General features: G+C 57.6%; 2 protein-coding genes across 4 annotated transcripts in view; one reads left to right on the top strand and one right to left on the bottom strand.

The window, feature by feature from the left end:
- Window positions 1-3,400, bottom strand: part of RANGAP1 (Ran GTPase activating protein 1) — a 33,916-nt gene extending 30,516 nt beyond the window's left edge. The window contains exon 1 of the mRNA XM_079775838.1: window positions 3,241-3,400. The gene's annotated coding sequence lies outside the window, so the exon portion shown is untranslated. The remainder of the gene's footprint in view (window positions 1-3,240) is intronic.
- A 266-nt stretch (window positions 3,401-3,666) lies between these two features.
- ZC3H7B (zinc finger CCCH-type containing 7B) overlaps window positions 3,667-19,844 on the top strand; it is a 38,993-nt gene continuing 22,815 nt past the window's right edge. Inside the window, exons 1-4 of one of the 3 annotated variants that reach the window (XM_079775834.1) lie at window positions 3,667-3,882; window positions 18,009-18,067; window positions 19,021-19,054; window positions 19,164-19,361. In XM_079775834.1, coding sequence (XP_079631960.1) covers window positions 18,015-18,067; window positions 19,021-19,054; window positions 19,164-19,361 — 285 coding nt within the window. In that variant the 5' untranslated portion in view covers window positions 3,667-3,882; window positions 18,009-18,014. Of the gene's footprint in view, window positions 3,883-10,940; window positions 13,374-17,016; window positions 17,331-18,008; window positions 18,068-19,020; window positions 19,055-19,163; window positions 19,362-19,844 lie in introns of those variants that run through there. The other 2 variants (XM_079775835.1, XM_079775833.1) reach the window with 2 other exon arrangements.

Here is a 19,844-nt window from a genome sequence, read left to right as displayed (position 1 = left end):
ACATGTTAGGCGATCTCCCCTTTCCTCATCCAGCTGCGGGGGGTGGGGGGGGCGGTCAGGGAGGTAAAGGGAGGTAACGGGGTCACCTGGAGAGTAGGTGTTCTGTTTGAAGATGTTCACCTTCTAAGCTAAAAATCACAAACCCAGCCTGGCAGATTCTGTTTGCTACCCTGAATCTAGATTCTATCTCAAACCCCTTCAAGATGGAGACTGGGGTTTAAAAATAAGAAGGGAAAGGGGTTGGCCCAAGGGTGTAGAGTGAGTCAGAAGTGTCCAGAACCATCAGCGTTTCCAAGCAACCCATTTGTCATCTTCTCTCATTCCTTCCCTTTCTCCAACTCTCTCTCCTTTGTTACCACACGAGAGCTGGTCTGTTTGCCTGGCTCTAGAAGCGGAATCATAGCCTTTGGCAGGCAGATGAAGCGATCTTAGCTACCCCTTTCCGCTTTAAAATAAATGAAGACCTGCAGCCCAGAGAGGTCAAGTAACCTGCCCGAGTTACACAGAAATTTAGACAAGAGACAGAAGCCAGATCTCTAGGCTTCTTTTCAAATTCTCCCTCCCCCCCCCCCAACACACACACACACCAAGTCATTTTGTGAGTGTGAGGTGGGAATAAGAGGAGAGGGAATGTTCCAGACCTTTCTCTGTGTGTTGTACAGTGTGTTTTGTTTTCTATTTTAATGTTTTGAAGAGGAAAGCAGGCTGCCTCTGATTAGGTTTGGCTTATTTTAAACTTGAGTGTTTTAAATTCCATTCTGGTGCCTGGAATCAAACTTAATTGCCAATTGTAAATGATATAAATAATATTTACCCTGGTTTCCTGAAGAGCTACCAAGGCTGCAGACTTGCCATTTAGTCATATCAAAAACAAATGCCTTAAGCATGCCAAACAGTGAGGAAGAATGTGGCGAGAAATTCCTAAGATCCAATGAGTGCTGCCCTTGGGCCTCGGGGAGAGAGATGTGTGGGCCTGGCCTACCCACATGCAGGGGAGCCTGCCCCTCATTCCCAGGGGACACCTCCTGGTGGGAGGGGGTCTCTACATAGTTTATAAAAGGCAACTCAACCCACATTCCCCCCTGGGTTCAAGCTCCATCAAAACATACTCTCTCTCTTTTTTTAACCTCGATAAACACCCATAATTAAAATAATTCATTAAGTCTATTAATAGTTATCGAGCATCTACTCTGTGCCAGGCACTGTTCCAGCTGCGGAGCAGACAGTGATGAATGAAAAGGAAAAGGATGGTGTCTGCAGAGGAGCTTAAATTCCCAACTAACATTTGTGAAGGGTTTCCTAGTACCAGATGCTTTGGGTAGATTATTTTCTCCTTTAATAAGTATCTTGTTCCAAAACAGCAATTAAAAACACACACACACACACACACACAAAAAGCTGCTGGTAATTAAGAAAATTAGTATACTAGTAAATGCAAAAGAGCATAAAGAAGAAAGTTAAAATTTTTGTTTAATTTTATATACTTCTGAAGGTTTGCACTTTTTAAAAAAATATATTTTTATTGATTTCAGAGAGGAAGGGAGAGGGAAAGAGAGATAGAAACATCAATGATGAGAGAGAATCATTGATTGCCTGCCTCCTGCACGCCCCCTACTGGGGAATCGAGCCTGAAACCCAGGCATGTGCCCCAGACCGGAATCGAACCCGAGACCCTTCAGTCCGCAGGCCGACACTCTATCCACTGAGCCAAACCAACCGAGGCCTGTTTTGTTTTTAACATAAATGTTATGTGGATTGCTGGATGGATGGATGAATAGAAGGATAAATATGTGACAGAGCAAATACAACAAAAGGTTCACAATCGCGGCATAATTTAGGGTATTCAAATATAGTTCTCTCAGCTTTCTGCATGCTTGAACATTTTTATAGTAACATGTGGGGGACAAATGTGACCATGTTTTATTGCCCGCATTTCATCCTCTGTATTATAGGCTGGCCTCTAGGCTCCTGGGTCCTGCCCCCCCCCCTCTCTTTTTTTAAAATATATTTTATTGATTTTTTTACAGAGAGGAAGAGAGAGAGACAGAGAGTCAGAAACATTGATCAGCTGCCTCCTGCACACCCCCTACTGGGGATGTGCCCACAACCAAGGTACATGCCCTTGACCGGAATCGAACCCGGGACCCTTCAGTCCGCAGGCTGACACCCTATCCACTGAGCCAAACCGGTTTCGGCATCCCTCTCTTTTTTTTTTTAAGTCACCTTTGAGAATCTGAATCCTATGGACTGTTTCCCAGGAGAATGTATTTGTTATTTATTTTCTAGTCAACCACACATTTATCAGTGCTTTGCATCGCTTCATTGTCATGGTGACACTATCGGGGAAAGTACCCTTCCTGTCCCCAACCTAAGCCTGAAATTGTGCCTACATCCCCGGGGGCCCCAGGGTGAGCATCTGGGCGGGAGGACTGGGGCCTGGGACTCGGCCCGAGCTGTGGGCACATGGGGCTTCTCTGCACTCCCAGGACCCAGCGAAGAAATGAATGTTTGTCACGTGAGTGAAGAAACTGCACATGGGTGCAGCTCAGGCCCTGCCCAGGACCACAGCAAGGCATCTCTGGGGGCCGCGGGGTGGCAGGCCCGAGCCTGGAGCAGGAGGTGCTCCCTGGAAAAGGGGTAACCTGTCTGTTCCTCAAAGGCCGGAGCATGAATGCCCGGCTGCCGTTCTCCTGCAACCCACTCACGTGGCAGGCCCTCGTGATGCACGCGGATGGAAGATGTCCACGTCTCCGTGGGTGCGTGGCCAGGCCTCTCGGGTGGACAAGCCTGGGATGGAACTGTCTGCCTCTTTCTGAGCCGTGGGATCTCAAGCAAGTCACTTCCTACTTGGTGTCTGTTTCTGCACCTGAAAAGCCCACCTTGGGGGCTTGGGGAGGGTAAAGAACCAACGTGTGCAGAGTGTGGCTCACGGTAGACAGGAAGTGGAGGCCGTGACCGTTGTGTCAGCTTTAACGTGGGGGCGGGGAACACTGCTGCCCAAGGGACATGGGGCGTTGGGTTCCCCAGGAAACAACCTGCCGTGCCCCCTTGCTGCCTTTCTCTCCCCGGCGCCACCACCCCCGGACGGGGGCTTGCGAAGGCCCGTTTACCCCCTCAGACCGTGGAACTAGTTGGTGCCGAACCAAGGGACAGCGGGCTGGTGTCCAGCTGCAGTCCCCCTTGCACGATGCGTGCCTGGAGGCTCGCAGCTGGTCTCCCTCCCTGGCGGCCTCCCCTTACCTTCTGGGTCTTCCAAGCAGCCTCAGCCCCTTGCAGGAGAGATCCCGCTCCTACAACACCGACCAAGCGAGGTCCCGGCGCCCCCTCTGCGCCCCAGGGCCTCGCCCGGGACAGGGCACGCCGCGGCCGGGGCTTCGGGACGCCTTCAGTGAGCGCTCCTGGACCCCGGGCGCCTCCACACCCCGGGGAGGGCGGAGGCGCGAGTCGGCCCAGCACCCGCCCAGACAGGCAGAATGGCCCCAAGAACAAGCCCTGGGAGAGAGAGGGACCCGGGGCGAAAGTAAAGATGAATCCGGGGCCCGAGCTTTCCGGGGGGAGCGGGACTTCCCCGCCCCCAGGGCCCCCCCTCCCGGCGCCGGGCTGGGGAGCCGCGCTAGGACCCGAGGAGGAAGCGCCCGGCGCGGACGGGCCTCCACCCGGTGCGGCCCCAGCGGCGGCCGAGCGGCTGCTGATGGAAGTGCAGCGCCGGGGCCGCACGCACGGAGCTGCCGGGGCGGCGGCGCCGCGAGCAGGATGCGGCCGCCCGTAATTAAATAGCACTTACTCTTATTATTACTAATAATAATAACGTAATCATACCTCTAGTCATAGCATACCACTTATCGGGCTCGGCGCGGGCCCGCGGGGAGCGCAGCCGGAGGGGTGAGTGCAGGGGCGCCCGCGCCCCGGGGCGAGGCCGGGCCGAGCGTCCGGGCGGCCGGCGGGAGGGCGCCGGGCCGGGCGCGGGGCGGGGGCGCGGGGCCGGGGGCCGGCGAGGGAGCCCGGTCCGGCCGGAGCTGCGCGGGGCCCCCTGGAGAGTGCCTTCGGCGGAGCTGAAGCCATGGCCCCCCACCCCCGTTGCCTCCTTTGGGGGGCTCCCCCTCCCGGTCCCCGTGCCCTGCCCCAAAGTTTCAAAGTTCTGGGCGGCCGGGGGCACCTGCCGCCGGGTGATCGGGGCGCCCCTGAAGCTCGGGGTGGGGGGTGGGGGGTGCCTGGGAATTGTCTTTAGGGGGTGCTCTGGGCGATCGGAGCTTCGGGGTGCGCGGATGCTGGGCCCATGCCCGCGAAGGGGCCCGGCCTTTTGTGTGCGCCTCGGCCCCGCCGCGCCGGCAGCTGGAGGGACCTCAGCGAGAGCCGCGGACTGCGCCCGCCGACGGGCCGCGCCAGCCGGCTGCGGCGGCCACGCGAGCCCGGGGATCCCGGGCCTGCAGCCCGGCGGGGGTGGGGGGAAGGGGGGCGGCAGGAAAGGGGGGCGCGGTCGGGGCGGTGGGCATTTCCGGTCGCGGGGCCGGCCCCGGAGCCCCAAGTCCTGCGAGGAGCGGGGCGCACGGGGGCTGCGAGGGGCGCCCCAGCGCCTGGGGTGGGGGGCGCCCCTGGGAGAGGAGCCCCCCCGGAACTGCCGACCCCCAGCCTCGGACTCCCTCCATCCTCAGTGGCCTCGGACCGCCCGGCCTGCTCCCTCGTTTTACCCATTCCCCCGTAAAATCCGCCTGCAGGTTTGGGGGTCACAGACACAAAGCCGGTCCCCAGGGGAAAGCAGGTGGGAGGGGTCCCTGACAGACCCTGGTGGCTGTGTGACAAAGGCAATAGTGGGCAACAGTAGAGTTGGGGTCCAGGATGGGAGCTGAAGGGGGGCCCACCGCAGCTTTGTCAGGAATTTCATTTCTCTGGGGTTGCTCACTGGGACTTTGGTTCCCAGGGACCAGACTAGGAACCCCAACTTCTTACCATTTTTCTCAGCGCCTGGAATCCATCGAGTCTCAGGAAAACAGCAGAACGCAGGTCCTTGAATGTCCACAAGAATTCCATAATCACAGTCCACTGAGCCATGGTTGGAGGCAAAATTCCAGCGGGATCTTCAGTTGTACCCTGACTGCCCCCCTCGCTCCCCACACACAGCCAGACCCGCACTGCTGTCTTCCTCCACCTCCACTTCCCATAGGGACCCGCCAAAGTCGCCGGGAAGGAGAGACCCGTGTCCCGGTGGGATGAGATCTGAGCGGGGAGAGAGATGTGTGGCCCTGAGCTGGGGTGGGGTTTGTGTTCCATGGAGGCAGGGGATTCTCAGCTCTTGGCCTTTTGTTTCTGATGGACAGTTAAGAATGTGGGTTTGGGCCCGGCCAGCGTGGCTCAGTGGTTCAGCGTCCACTTATGAGCCAGGAGGTCAGGGTTCCGATTCCCAGTCCAGGCACATGCCCCAGTGGGGGCGGGGGGGTTGTAGGAGGCAGCTGATCAATGATTCTCTCTCATCATTGATGTTTTTTTTTTAAAAAAAGAATGTGGGTTTGGGTGGCTAAGGAGCTCTGGGGTGAGCTAGTCTCGAGTCTCCGGTGTAGGAAAGTTGAGGCGTCAGTGGTTTGGATGTGAGAGTCTGCAGATAATATGCGCTCAACCAGCACTCCTAGCTCATAACCGAAGGGCTCCCACGTGTGCTGGCTCCTCTACCCGCCACGGCAGCCATGTCAGGGCGACACGTTTCAATCCTCACTTTCCAGTTGAGAAACCTGACGCTTCGAGAATAGAATGTCTCGCTCTGCAACCTTCCTGCCTGGCTTTCTGACTCCCAGTCTTCACCTTTTCCCAGAGTCCTGGGCTCCCTCAGCAAGTGACTTTTCAAGCGCCTCTTGTGACCACGGGGAAGTGCGCCGGGGCAGGCGTGGGCTTGGATTGGTGAACGAGGAGAGAGAACAAGGAAGCGCTCAGTCCTGGGGTCACGCAGGGGCAGTGGGGAGAAGAGAGAGCTCTGGGGGAAGTTGGGGAAGCCTCCCCCCAGGAAGCGGGGCTTGCACTTGGAAGGACGGGGAGGCTTGGCCTGGGCTCCCCACACTCGCCTCTGCGCTGGGAGGTGGACATGCTTTCTCTCTGATTCTTCCTGGCTCCGTGAGGGCTGGGTGTTACTAGTCTCCACTTCACAGTTGAAGACACTGAGGAACAGGATTGATGTGGCTGGCCCAAGACCGCCCAGCTGGATTTGAACCCAGACCTGTGAGACCGTTGACAACGCAATGGCTGTGATAGGTGACACCATGTTATCGGGTCACCTCTGTCTTAGCTGTGTAGACAAGAGCAGAGACCAGGACAATGTGAACTGGCACATGCAGCAGGGGTGGAGGCTTAAGCTAAAAGGTCAGCGGGCTCCCCACGGCCAGGGAGCTTTACTAAAATGGCCCCATGTCCCAGGGCCTCGCAGGGCTGGCCCAGTCAGTGTCCCCTCGGAGATTTCTGGAAGTGAGACCGGGGAAGGCAGGATGGTCATGGAAGGAGGATGGGGCCCCCGAGCGTGGAGATCTACGTTCAGTTCCTTGGTGCCTGCCGGGTGCCTGGCGGGTACCATGGAGGAGCTTGTAGCTTGGACAGGAAGAAGATATGGATTTGATTAACTTGAGCTGCCCGAGGACAGGAACTGGGTCTGACTCACTCTGTGCCCCAGGCCTCCGTGGAGGTGCCAGGAGGACGCCTCCAGCCATTGTGCTGTCAAAGTGAATCATGGCCCACCGGGAAGGAGGAAGGAGGAAGGAGGACGGAGGACGGCTTGTTTTGTCTGGAGGTGGAAGTTCTTCCTAGAAGAGCCATTTGAATATGTGGAAGATGGCTTGAGAAAGGCCATGACAAGGGTGTTCTAAGGAGATGCACGGAGACGTATAAGGGCAGGGCCACGTATGGAAGGAACGGGCAGATCATCTGGCGCAGCCACAGTGTAGGCGACAGGCCCTGGCCAGTGTGGCTCAGTTAGTGGGAGCGTTGTCCTGTTCACCCAAAGGTTGCGGGTTCAGTCCCCAGTCGGGGCGCATGCTGGAGGCAGCCGATCGATGTTTGTTTCTCACATCGATGTTTCTCTCTATTCCTCCCCCTCTCTCTAAATGTCAGTAAAACATATACTAGAATGTGACAGGGATGAGTTCAGGTTCAAGTCTGGCTCTGCCACGGAGCTCCCGTGGGTTCTCGGGGCCTAAGTGTTCCTTCCTGAACATGAACCCTGAGATTTGATGATGTGTGATGGTAACTTGTGGGAGAAGCTCGGTGCCCGGGGATCACAGATGAGAGGAACTAGAGGAGGGTATACATTTTTAATAATTTAAAAACACCGACCCAGCAGTTAGCTAGTGGTCAGGCCCCGTGTGAGTGCTTTTCCCCAGATCAGATTATTTAGTTTTTGTAATAGCCCTATAGGTAGGCACTATCATTGTCCCCATTTTATTTATTTATTTATTATTTTTAATTGATCTTAGAGAGAGGAAGGGAGGGAGAGAGAAACATCCATGGGAGAGAGAAAAAGAAATCAGCTGCCTCCTGCATGGGCCCTGACCGGAAATCAAACACGCCACCTGTTGGTGTACAGGATGACGCTCCAACCAACTGAGCCACACCGGCCAGGGCTAATCATCCCCATTTTACAGATGAGGAAACGGTGGCCCAGAGAGATTGACATTGTGTAAGAGGCAGAGCTCGAGAGCAAACCCAGGGAGTCCGGCTCTGGAGCGAGCCCAGTGTGGGCCTCGGTGTGGCTGGGAGGAAGGGAGGGAGGGGACTGATGGTGGTGGTCTTCAGACAGCAGAAGGGGGAGGGGTCCCCCAGGAAGTCGGGCTGCGACATGAAGCTGGAGCCGCAGCCGGGGTTGATGAAGTGACAGCGCCGTGTCCGCTCCAGGGGCCTCCCCGGAAGCCAGCTCTTTTCATCACGTTTAATGGCCCGTAGAACACGGGCTCCTTTTCCTTTCTCTGTCATCTCCAGCTCCAGGGCTGACTTCCCCCTCACTCGTCCCCCTGCTCGGCTGCTTTCTTTCTTTTTCTTTTTTTAAAATATATTTTATTGATTTTCTACAGAGAGGAAGGGAGAGGGATAGAGAGTTAGAAACACCGATGAGAGAGAAACATCGACCAGCTGCCCCCTGCACACCCCCTACCGGGGATGTGCCCGCAACCAAGGTACATGCCCTTGACCGGAATCGAACCCGGGACCTCCCAGTCCGCAGACCAACGCTCTATCCACTGAGCCAAACCGGTTTCGGCTCGTCTGCTTTCTTTGCGAGCGTCCTGATGGCTTCCGCAGGTGCATGAGCTCTGTGTCCCCGAGGGAGGGGCAGGGAGCGCATTTCTGATTCGGAACCCAGCCACAGCCGACTTCCGGTCAGCAGCAACCCCTGAGCCCCGTGTCCGCCCCGGGACACCCGCTGGATGGTAACGGTGGCAGTAGCCACAGCGGCCACCACGTTTCACACGGCTCGGTGCCAGCACGGTGCTTGGCACTCTGTGTCTAATTGAAACCTCTTAACAACTCGTTGAGGCAGGAGCGGTTATCAACAGCCCCATTTTGCAGGCAGAAGACTAAGGCTCCAAGATCACACGCTGTGGGGGAGCTGGGGGTCAGAGGGAGCCAGGCACTGTAGGCTCCGAGTCGGAGGTCTTAGCCACCGTGCAGGGGCGACGCCTTATTTTGGACTTCGTGGAGCTCTTATCTGTCTGGAAGTCCTAATTCTCTAACGTTTGTATCACGCTTTTGCCCACAGTCTCTCGTTAATCCTCAGGACGGTCCTTTAAGGTTAGCGATGTGGCCCAGAGAGATTGACGCTGTGTGAGAGGCAGAGCTAGAGAGCAGACCCAGGGAGTCCGGCTCCGGAGCGAGATCGGTGTGGGCTGATGGAAAAGGACTCCAGGCTAATTGTTCAGGAGAAAACGAAGGGTCACCCACGCTCCAGCTCCTCCTACCCTGTCCACACTGCGACGCAGAAAAGGGACAAGCGTGTCAGCGTCGTGTCTTCCCAAGTGCGGGGGTCAGCCAGCGAGCAGCCGCTGAGCGCTTCCTGCGAGGGCGGCGGGGGAGGTGGCCGCGGTGACCCGGCTGGGGTTTTCCGAGGTCCATCGGCTCTCTCGTTCCCCACAGCGTTCCCTGTCACTCCCCGCCCCTCCGCAGGCAGAGGCGTGCCGGGCAGGGAGTCCAAGGTCCTGAGGTTCACTCCCAGCTCCGGCGCGTGCTGGCTGCGTGATCCGGGGCACGAGCATGTCATCGGGCGTGGCCTCAGCCTCCTGGTCTGTGAAATGGCCTTGCTGGTTCAGTCCCGTCCGCCTGGGGTTTGCTGTGAGCCCCCAATGAGGGAACATTGAAAGCTATAAAGACCACCCCGTGTCCTTATAGGGCACACTCGTAGTTGTTGTTGTGGCTCCATGAGCGTGAAATAACTTCCAGAATGTTCCTGAATGGGTTCCACAGCCCTCTTGATCCAGGCCTGGACCATTGCACTCGCCTCCCAGCTTCCCCTCTTGGCATCCATCCTCAGCGCAGCAGCCAAAGGCATCTTCTCACGATTTAAATGAGCCCTGTCTCTCCTCTGCTCAGCACCTGCCAGTGGTTTCCTGACCCACGCGGAGCACGGCGCCGTCTCCCGTGGGGCCTGCCCCTCGCACCTCGCTTCCTACTTGGCTTGCCTTCACTCCAGCGCTGACACACGGGCCTCTGTCTTTTCCTTGCACATCCTAAGCTCGTCCCCACCTCAGGGCCGCTGCCTTTGCCGTATCCTCGGCCGGGTGCCCTCTTACCCACCTCCCATGTCCTCGTGCTGGCTCCTCCTTTTGTCTCTTAAACGCCACCTCCTCAGAAGGGCCTTCCCTAAGCTCCCAGCCCTCCCCCATCACTCCCTGCCGTTTCCTCTTTTCGTTTCTTTGTAACTCCTAGCTGTATCTTTACTTGTGCACTTGACACTGACCTGTTTCTGTGTCTTGCCACGCCTGGAACACCAGCTCCACACGGCCAAGGACTTGGTTCACCTCGCCCCCCAGCGTCTGGCAGCGCCCCTGGCACCTGCAGATGTTCTGTGGCTGTGTGTTGAATAAATGAGCGATAGTAGCAGGGTGTTCCAGAACAGCCCTTGCCAAAAACGAGTGGCCTAGACAGAAACGGCAAAGAAATGGGTGTGGACTGATGGAAAGGGACTTTAGGCTGATGTTGTGAGTTGCCAGGGGCTCTCGCGGCATCCAGCTCGGCCGAAACACAGATTTCCCAACTCCTCTGTGGGGCACCCTTCGTAAATCTGCAAGTTGTCTTGCCAAGGGCATATCATTCGCTCCACACATTGCAAAGGACAAAAGCTTAGGCTCAGAGGGGTGCCCCGGAAGCCAGTGTGGGGCGGTGCTGGGATGGGAACCCAGGTCTGCACCGGCACACGGCTCCTGGCGCCCACCCGCCCCGCCTCCCTGTCTTCGGGCCGCGAGGTAGGCAGAGCAGCCCGTGACACGCTCCACGGACCAGGCGGCACAGCCACCGGGATTTCTGGGCCCCCACGAGCAGGAGTGGCGACTTCTCAATTGCTCCAAAGAAAGAAACCCTCCACCATGTTAAGCGGTCACTCTGAGCTACGGGGCTTGGAGTGTTTTCTGTTTCGTTTGGTTATACTAGCCCATGATTCCCAAGGGTTGTACAATGAGCTTCTGTTACTTTTCTGTTAAAAAAAAAAAAAAAAAGAGTTCTTGTTGAAACTTCTCACTTGAGCACCACAGCTGGCGGGCGGGGATGCAGCAGGAGTCTGGGCCCCGACGCAGGATGTGGCTTCCTGTGCAGTTTGGCCCCCGGGTTGTCGGGAGCCTGCGGGATGGTGACAGTGAAAGCTCCCTATAACCGGAGCGCCGAACACGCGGCCGGGGGAGTAAGCTGTGCTGCTGCCGACGCTTAGTTTGGTTTAGGGGGAGGCAGTGTGTGTGTGTGTTGGGGGGGGGAGGTAGGGGGCAGTTCCCTGAACTTTGGTTTTTGTTGAGGTGGCCAGTTTAAAGTAAACAGAGTGCAAGTTGCTGAGGCCTGGGCGGGGGCATTCCAGTCCATGTTCCTTCCTTCACCGGGGCTCCTGGTGGCGCCCGGGGGCGTGCGGGTACCGCCAGCTTTCTCCCTTGGCAGCCACGTGGCCGTGGGCAAGTCTAGGACCTGCCAAGCCTCACTTTTTAATTTTATTTTTAATACATTTTATTGATTTTTTACAGAGAGGAAGGGAGAGGGATAGAGAGTTAGAAACATCAATGAGAGAGAAACATCAATCAGCTGCCTCCTGCACACCTCCTACCGGGGATGTGCCCGCAACCAAGGTACATGCCCTTGACCGGAATCGAACCTGGGACCCTTCAGTCCGCAGGCCGACGCTCTATCCACTGAGCCAAACCGGTTTCGGCTAATTTTATTTTTAAATATACTTTTTTTTAAAAAGTAGACTTTTTATTGATTTTAGTGAGGAAGGGAGAGGGAGAGAGAGATAGGAACATCAATAATGAGAGAGAATCATTGATTGGCTGCTTCCTGCACGCTCCCCACTGGGGATCGAGCCCGCAACCCAGGCATATGCCCTTGATCGGGATTGAACCCGGGTCCTTTCAGTTTGCAGGCCGATGCTCTATCCACTGAGCCAAACCGGGCTAGGGCTAAATATACTTTTATTGATTTCAAAGAAGGGAGAGAGAGAGAGCGATAGAAACATCAATGACGAGAGAGAATCATTGATCCGCTGCTTCCTGCATGCCCCACACTGGGGATCGAACCCACTAACCGGGCATGTGCCCTGACCAGGAATCGAACCATGACCACTGAGCACACTGGCCAGGCTCACTTTTTGTTTTATGATTTTATTTTTTCAAGCCTTGCTTTTCTGTGGAAAGTGGGGGTCATAACACCTACATGTGAGATTATTGGAGGGATAAAAACATGATTCCTTACAACAGAGCTTTTAAATCATCGCTGCCCCACTGACCCGTCAGGCAGCCTGGGGAAGCCTCCTCAGATGCTGCTTTTAAATGCATTAAACGTGAAATGCACAGGCCGACAGAGGAAACCAACCCTGCTGGCCTGTGGCCGTGCACTAAAAAGCAAGACCCAGCGGTGAGAGCATGACCACCATGACTTCGCCGTGGTGATGAGTGTGAGCGATATTGTTACGTCTGCAGTAGCTGGAATGTGACGGGAAAGCAGTGGTTTCCTGCACTGAGGCTATAGCGGTGGATTGCCTACCTCCATAATTGAAGGGCATCCTAAGTATCAGGTAGAGGTTCGTGCAAAAAATTTGTAAATGGCCCTCGCCGGTGTGCTCAGTGGTTAGAGCGTCGACCTGGGCACTGAAGGGTGGCAGGTTCGATGCAGGTCAAGGACACCTACCTGGGTTGCAGGTTTGACCCCTGGCCCCAGTTAGGGTCAGTGCAGGAGGCAACCAATCGATGTGTTTCTCTCACAGCATTGTTCCTCTCTCTCTTTCTCTCTCTCCCCTACACCCTCCTCCTTTCTACTTTCTCTGAAAAACAGTGGGGGAGAATATTCTCGGGTGAGGATTAAAAAACAAAACAAACGAACTTGTAAATGGACCCCTGAATTCTCTCGTGGACCCCAGGTTCAAACCCCTGCCATAGAAGGTGCTTGACGCTCAGTGGATAATCTCCAAAAATGAGCCGAAACCCCTTCCTGGCCTCCTTGGAGCCGAGGGTCCGAGGGTGGCCTGGCAGGGCCCATAGCACTGTGGGGTGGGGATGGGTGCAGACCTGGTGCTGACAGGTGAGGTCGGGATCGGGGAAGAAACCTTGCCAGGTCTCCGAGTAAGCCACTGAGGCTGGTGAGTCAGGAGACCCCGGGATCTTGCAGATGACACAACCTCTGGTAGTGCGCATGCGTGTGTGTGTGCGTGCGTGCAGGCGTGTGCTTGAGTGCGTACGTGCGCATGCGTGTGTGCGTGCATGCGGGTGTGCGTGCATGCGTGTGCGCGTGCATGTGTGTGCTTGTATGTGTGCATGCATGCACGTGCTTGTGTGCGTGCATGCGTGTGCTCGTGTGTGCGCATGCATGCATGTGTGCGTGAGTGCGTGCGCGTGCATGTGTGTGCTCGGATGTGCGCATGCGTGCGTGCGTGCATGCGTGTGTGCGCATGAGTGCGTGCGCGTGCATGTGTGTGCTTGTGTGCGTGCTTGTGTGCGTACGTGCGTGTATGCATGCGTGTGTGCGTATGAGTGCGTGCGCGTGCATGTGTGTGCTCGTGTGTGCGCATGCGTGCGTGCATGCGCGCGTGTGCGTGCATGCGTGTATGCATGCGTGTGTGCGTATGAGTGCGTGCGTGTGTGTGTGTGGTCTGCAGTCTGCAGTCTGTAGTCTGCATTCTGCACTCTGTGCTGGCTGCTGCTTTTTCAAGAAACCTGGGACAGGTGAGTGCCAGGCGGTGGCGTGTGGCTGAGACTGGCGACGTCCTGTGGGCATGGGGATGGGGAGGAACACGTTGGGTTGGGAGGTGACTGGTGGCCTCCAGAGTCCGACTGCCAGGGTTCAAACCCCAGCTCATGACTTACTAACTATCAGATCATTTCACTCCTTGAGCCTCGGTTTTCTCATCCGTAAAATGGGGATGATGATCGTATCTTCGTAGGGATGTGGTCAGGGTTGAATATTACATTTAAAGCTCCTAGAACAATGTCTGGTAGGAGAAAGTGCTTGGTAACTGAAGACTGAAATCAGCCTCTACACTGTTATTCTGGGGTTCGCGGGGCTCCCCTTCCCCACAGTGGGTTCTGGGACTGTTCCTCTGGCTCCCAGAGATGAACCAGGGGCAGCCTCTGCCTTCGGGAGCTCATAGTTTGGAGAGAGCTGGGCACACAGCACCTGAGGTCAGTTAACCAGGACAGGTGCAGCGGTTGTGGTGAGCTCGGGGCAATCGGGGAAGGCAGGCTTCCTGTAGAGGACCCCCTGGGCCGAGCTTCACTGAAGCACCGGGCATGGCCAGGGTAGGAAGGAAGCGAGGGTCCGAAGGGCGTTCCAGACAGATGGGCAGCGTGAATGGGACGTTGCTAGAGTGTGAGAGTCCAGGCTGGGCCGGGCTGGAGGGAGGCCGTGCCTACAGTGCTGTGTGCCCGGGACTTGCCCTGCTAGTAGGTGTCGTGGAAGGCTTTGTTTGTTAAACTTTTTATTCGCAGGGAATTGCAAAAATAGCACAGAGTTCCCTACCCAGCTTTCCCGGAGGGTAATTTATAGTTGTCTTATCTTATCAGGCCCAGAAAACTGGCATTGCTACATTACTAGGCGGCAGAGTGTATTCGGGTTTCAACTTTTAAAAAATAACATGCATTCTTTTGTGTGTGCGCGCGCATACATGCCCGGAAGGGTGTTGAGCTGGGGCGTGGCACTGACGTGTGTTAGACAGATATCCTTGACCGCCAGCCCGTGGCCGCAGGTGGGAGGGGCCTCCTGGAGGCTGCTGGCAGGAGATCCCGAGGGCCTGAGCGACAGCCCCAGCTGTGGAGGGGCGGGAGGGGCTGCGGAGGGAGAAACGTTCCACAGGTAAAGGTGGAAGACGGAACAGGATGGCAGTCGCAGCTATGTCTAGAGTTGGGGGTTAATGAAAGAGAAACTGGGTTAGGGAGAAGCTGCTGAGTTAAGATTGGGATGTTTTGCCCGGCCAATGTGGCTCAGTGGTTGCGTGTCAACCTATGAATCAGGAGGTCACAGTTCGAGTCCCAGTCGGGGCACATGCCCGGGTTGCAGACTCGATTCCCAGTGTGGGGTGTGCAGGAGGCAGCCATAAATGATCCTCTGTCATCATTGATGTTTCTATCCCTCTCTTCCCTCTCCCTTCCTCTCTGAAATCAATAATAAAAATATACACTGAGTTGCCAGATTATTATGATCTCTGAACGCATAATAATCTGGCCACTCAAAAAAAAAAAATAATCTGGCCACTCAGTGTAAATATATATATGTATACTAGAGGCCCAGTGCACGAAATTCGTGCACGGGGGTGGGGGGGTGTCCCTCAGCCCAGCCTGCAACCTCTCCAATCTGGGACTGGGCCTAAACAGGCAGTCGGATATTCCTCTCACAATCTAGAACTGCTGGCTCCCAACTGCTCGCCTGCCTGCTGTCCTGATTGCCCCTAACTGCTTCTGCCTGCCAGCCTGATCACCCCCTAACCACTCCCCTGCCAGCCTGATTGATGCCTAACTGCTCCCCTGCCAGCCTGATTGCCCGTAACTGCCCTCCCCTGCAGGCCTGGTCACCCCTAACTGCCCTCCCCTGCAGGCCTGGTCCCCCCCAACTGCTCTCCCCTGCAGGCCTGGGTCCTGCCCAACTGCCCTTCCCTGCAGGCCTGATCGCCCTCAACTTCCCTCCTCTGCCAGCCTGGTCGCCCCTAACTGCCCTCCCTGCAGGCTTGATCGCCCCCAACTGCCCTCCCTTGCAGGCCTGGTCCCTCCCAACTGCCCTCCCCTGCTGGCCTGATTCCTCCCAACTGCCCTCCTCTGCTGGCCATCTTGTGGCGGCCATCTTGTGTCCACATGGGAGCAGCCATCTTTGACCACATGGGGGCAGCCATCTTGTGTGTTGGAGTGACAGTCAATTTGCATATTACGCTTTTATTAGATAGGATATTAGAGGCCCGGTGCATGAATTCGTGCATGGGTGGGGTCCGGCCAGCCTGGCCAGGGGGAGGGGATATGGGCGGTTGGCCGGCCTGCCTGTTGGTCAAACTCCTGGTCGAGGGGACAATTTGCATATTAGCCTTTTATTATATAGGACTAGCAGCCCGTTTGCACGAAGATTCGTGCAATAGACTTTCATTCACCTGGCTGCCTGCACCAGTTTTCTGCCGGCACCGGGGACCCAGGCCTTGGCTGTGGCCACCGCCTTCTGCCTTCTTTCAGGGTTGGGGCTTGGCCCCGGGTGGCGGCCTTGGGCTCTGCTGGACCCCAGTGTCCCTGCTACAGATCTTAGGAGCCGACCCCCTGGTCATTGCCTGCGATCCGTGCAGGCTCCCCGCTGGTGCCCAAGGCCGGGAAAGCCTCCACCTGAGGCTTTCCTGGCCTTGGGCTCAGCCGCACCCAGTGTCCCTGCTACGGATCTTAGGAGCCGACCCCCGGTGGGTGCTCGGCCGCACCCCAACGTCCCTGCAACGGTTTCCTGGTGGGCGTGGTGAAGGTACGGTCAATTTGCATATTACTCTATTATTAGGTAGGATATACACTGAGTGGCCAGATTATTATGCGTTCAGAGATCATAATAATCTGGCCACTCGGTGTATTTTTTAAAAGATTGGGATGTTATGAGTTCAAGGATCAAGAAACCCAGTGGGGGTGGACCAGGGAGGACTTCCTGGATACGGAGGCCTCTGAGCTGGGTCTTGAAGGATGAATGGAATTGGCTAGGTGTGTGGGTGCGGTGGGGGGTGGGCATTCTAGGTAGAGAGCCTAGGATTGGGAAAGACATGGAAGTCATTGGACATCCAGGTAGCTCTACCCAGAAAGCCAGAGATAGGAATCTGAAATATGGGGGAGGGGGAGCTGGTGGGTGGGACAGATTTGTGAGTCTTCGAGGTGACTCAGGGGTCACCAAGTGCAAGGGCTCCCCTGGGGAGAGCGTGTGGCCTGAGGAGAACAGGAGTGTTGTCCCTGGAAGCCCGTGCCTTGGTCTGGAGACCTGGGCAGGGGAAGAGGAGCCCCTACTGGACGGAGCGGGATGATGGGGGAGGTGGCTGCGAGGAGGGCCGGGCAGGTGCAGCAGGGGGGGGGGGGCCAGGAAAGGCGGGTGAAACCTGTCCCTCTGCCGGACGGACGGACGCAGCAGTGAGAGGGCCCTGGGGTGGGGGGCCCTTGGCCGGCGGCTGCGGAGCCGTGGGAGTGGGTGGGGTGCGTGGGGAGTGGCGTGGGAGGTGAGGGTATGGAGACAGTGTGGACAGCTCGTTCCCTGCCTGTGACCCAGAAAGGAGGGGAGGCTGTGCCGCAGGCGGCGGGGGCTGCGGGCCAGGCTGAGGGGTCCCCGGGGGGTGGGGGCGGCGGGGCCGATTGCTTAGTGGGTGACGGGAAGGGTGATGGTGATGTGTGGGGGCTCTGGAGCCAGGTTGCGGGGTTTGAATCTCAGCTCCCCCGTGAACGAGCTGTGTGACCTTGGGCAGGTCTCTCTAACGTCTCTGTGCCTCTGGTTCCTCCTCTGCGAAGTGGGGACATGATGGCAGCCCCTCCTGAGGGTGGTGCGGGGAGTAAGGGTGAAGGAAGGAACTGCGTGTAAAACGATCGTGGCAACCCCCGGCACGTGGCTTCCACTCAGCAACTGTTGGTGTTATTATCTGATTGTTAATGTCTCAGGGTCAGTTCTCCGCATCTACAGGACGTCCGCGTTGGGTGAGTTGCTGCTCGTTCGTCTAGTTCTCTTACCACCACGTACTGTATGAAGATGGTGCACGTAGGGCTGAGTGGAGGGGCTCCTGGGGGCGGGGCATGAAAGGAGAGGGGCCTGGGTTCAAACCCTGCCTCTGCGGTACGCCAGCTCGTGGTGGGGGCTCCCCGAGCTCCGGCTCCTCCTCGGTAAGATGGGGGCAGAATGACACCCCGCCTCGCTGTGCGGTTGAAAGGTTCGGTCAGAGCCTGGCCCAGTGCGTGGCACTACATTGTATCGCTAGTCAGGGGCGTCATGTTGCTTTTTCTGTCTCTTCTCCCCAGACTGAGTTCTGTCTCTTCTCCCCAGACTGAGTGTGATGGTTAGACAAGGTTGTTCCCCTTGAACTTGAGGGTGTCCCGTGCAGTACTGCAGCCCAAGCCATGCTGTGGGAAAGGGCCGGGGCCTCCATGCAGCCCCGTGGCCGTCGAGGGCCCTCGACAGGCTCCACGTCCAGGGGGACTCGGGCGTGGAGGGCAGGAGCTGCGTGGCGTGGCTCAGTCTTTGGAGGCCCTGAGACAGGTTACTGCCCTCGGTACCTCCCCTCTGCTCCTGAGAAAAGGGATGAGTGAGGGCGAGTCCGTGGCGGGGGGCAGATGGGCCCGGCCCCTGCTGACGGACTGATGGACCGTTCTCTCCCCCAGAGACTGATGGAGAGGCAGAGACGGAAGGCGGACATCGAGAAGGGGCTGCAGTTCATCCAGTGAGTGCGCACCGGGCGGGCCGGCTGAGCAGGGCGTCCTCCGAAGGCGACGCCGAAGCGGCAGGCCCTCTCCAGCCTCCTCCTCTTGCTCACGGAGCCTTTGCTGTTCGGGTCCCGTGTGCCTTGGGGTGTGGGGAGGTGGGGTGTGCTGGGAAGGGGCTGGCATGGCAGGGGCTCGGGGGCTGGATCTGCGCGCCCCACATGTGAGCCACGAACCCCACACGCACCCGCGCTCCCGGGCCCTGGTCACCCTTCGGTCTTGTCCCGTGTACCACTTCGCCTGCCGTCCACCTGGCTCGGTGATGCTCTCGCTGGCCTCGCACGTCACAGAGGAGTGATGATGAGCACACCCTCGGGGCTCCGTGCGGGCCTTGGCACGCATCGTGGTCCTAGTCTTCGCCGCGGCCCAGGAAAGGAGGCGCTCTTGTCTCCGGGTTGCAGATGAGAAAGCTGGGGTTCAGAGACCGGGAACTTGTTTAGGGTCTCACAGGATTCGAAGAGTCCTAGGGGGTGCCGGCTCTGAGTAGGCCTGGCATTGGCGGGTCCTGTGTTTAGTGAAGGGACGGGAGAAGCGGACGGGGGGCTGCTGGAGGTGCTGGGGCTGCAGAGTCAGGTCTGGTGTGGGGGGCACGGTCATTCCCAGAGGACCGGTCTCTTAGGCAGGGGACAGCCGCTCGCCTGGAGCACCTGCTCCCGGGAAAGCCCGGCCGCCGGGCCTGGGCCAGACACGAGCCTCCCTCCCTCCCTGTCACGGGAGATGGGAGGCCAGCGTGGTGAGGATTTGGGGAGAAAAAAGTGCTGCCCCCTCACCATAACCCCGAAGCTGACATCTGCGGACCGAGCTGCAGCAGCCGCTCCAGGCATGACCTGTGGCCCGTGGCCCCGGCTCCTGGACCTCCATGCGGCCGGGTCCCTGCTCACCAGACCTCGTGTTCCTCTCCTCTTCCCGCTAGGTCGACACTACCCCTAAAGCAAGAAGAATATGAGGTGAGTGCGGGCGGCCGGGCTGGGGGTGGTGAAGGGGCGTGGGGGCCGGCGGCCGGGCCGGGCTGGATGGGGAAAGCCCCTGAGCCCCGCTGTGCGCTCCCCCCGGCAGGCCTTTCTGCTCAAGCTGGTGCAGAACCTGTTTGCTGAGGGCAACGACCTGTTCCGGGAGAAGGACCACAAGCAGGCGCTGGTGCAGTACATGGAGGGGCTGAACGTGGCCGACTACGCCGCCTCCGACCAGGTGCACCTGCCCCAGGAGCTGCTGTGCAAGCTGCACGTCAACAGGGCCGCCTGCTACTTCACCATGGTGAGCCTGGCGCCCTCCCCCGTCCCCCCCCCCCCCCCATCGCCACGCCCCGGCCGCCCAGGGAGCCAGGCCGGCTGCACATCCTCCTGGCTGACCCTCCCCATCACCCCCTGGGCTCTCAGCCCGGCTGCCCGGGAACTCACCTGGAGCTTTTAAAGTCCTAACACATAGTAACAATTTGTAAGTGATGCTGTTGTCCAGCCCTGGCCGGGGAGCTCAGTGGTTAGAGCATCGTCCCCATACACCAATGCTGCAGATTCGATCCCTGGTCAGGGCATATACAAGAGTCAACCAAGGAGTGCATGATTAAGTGGAACAACAAATCGATGTTTCTCTCTCTCCCTCCCTTTCTCTAAAATCAATCAGTAAAAGTTTCAGATAAAGAAACAGTTTTTAAAATGCTACTGGCGCTCTAGCTGGTTTGCTCAGTGGATAGATCGTCGGCCTGCGGACTGAAGAGTCCCGGGTTTGAGACCAATCAAG

The sequence above is a fragment of the Cnephaeus nilssonii genome (genome assembly GCF_951640355.1).
Source record: "Cnephaeus nilssonii genome assembly, chromosome: 6".
Classification (NCBI taxonomy): Eukaryota; Metazoa; Chordata; class Mammalia; order Chiroptera; family Vespertilionidae; genus Cnephaeus; species Cnephaeus nilssonii.
Note: the sequence above shows the minus strand (reverse complement) of the source record. Positions and strands in the feature narration are given on the sequence as shown.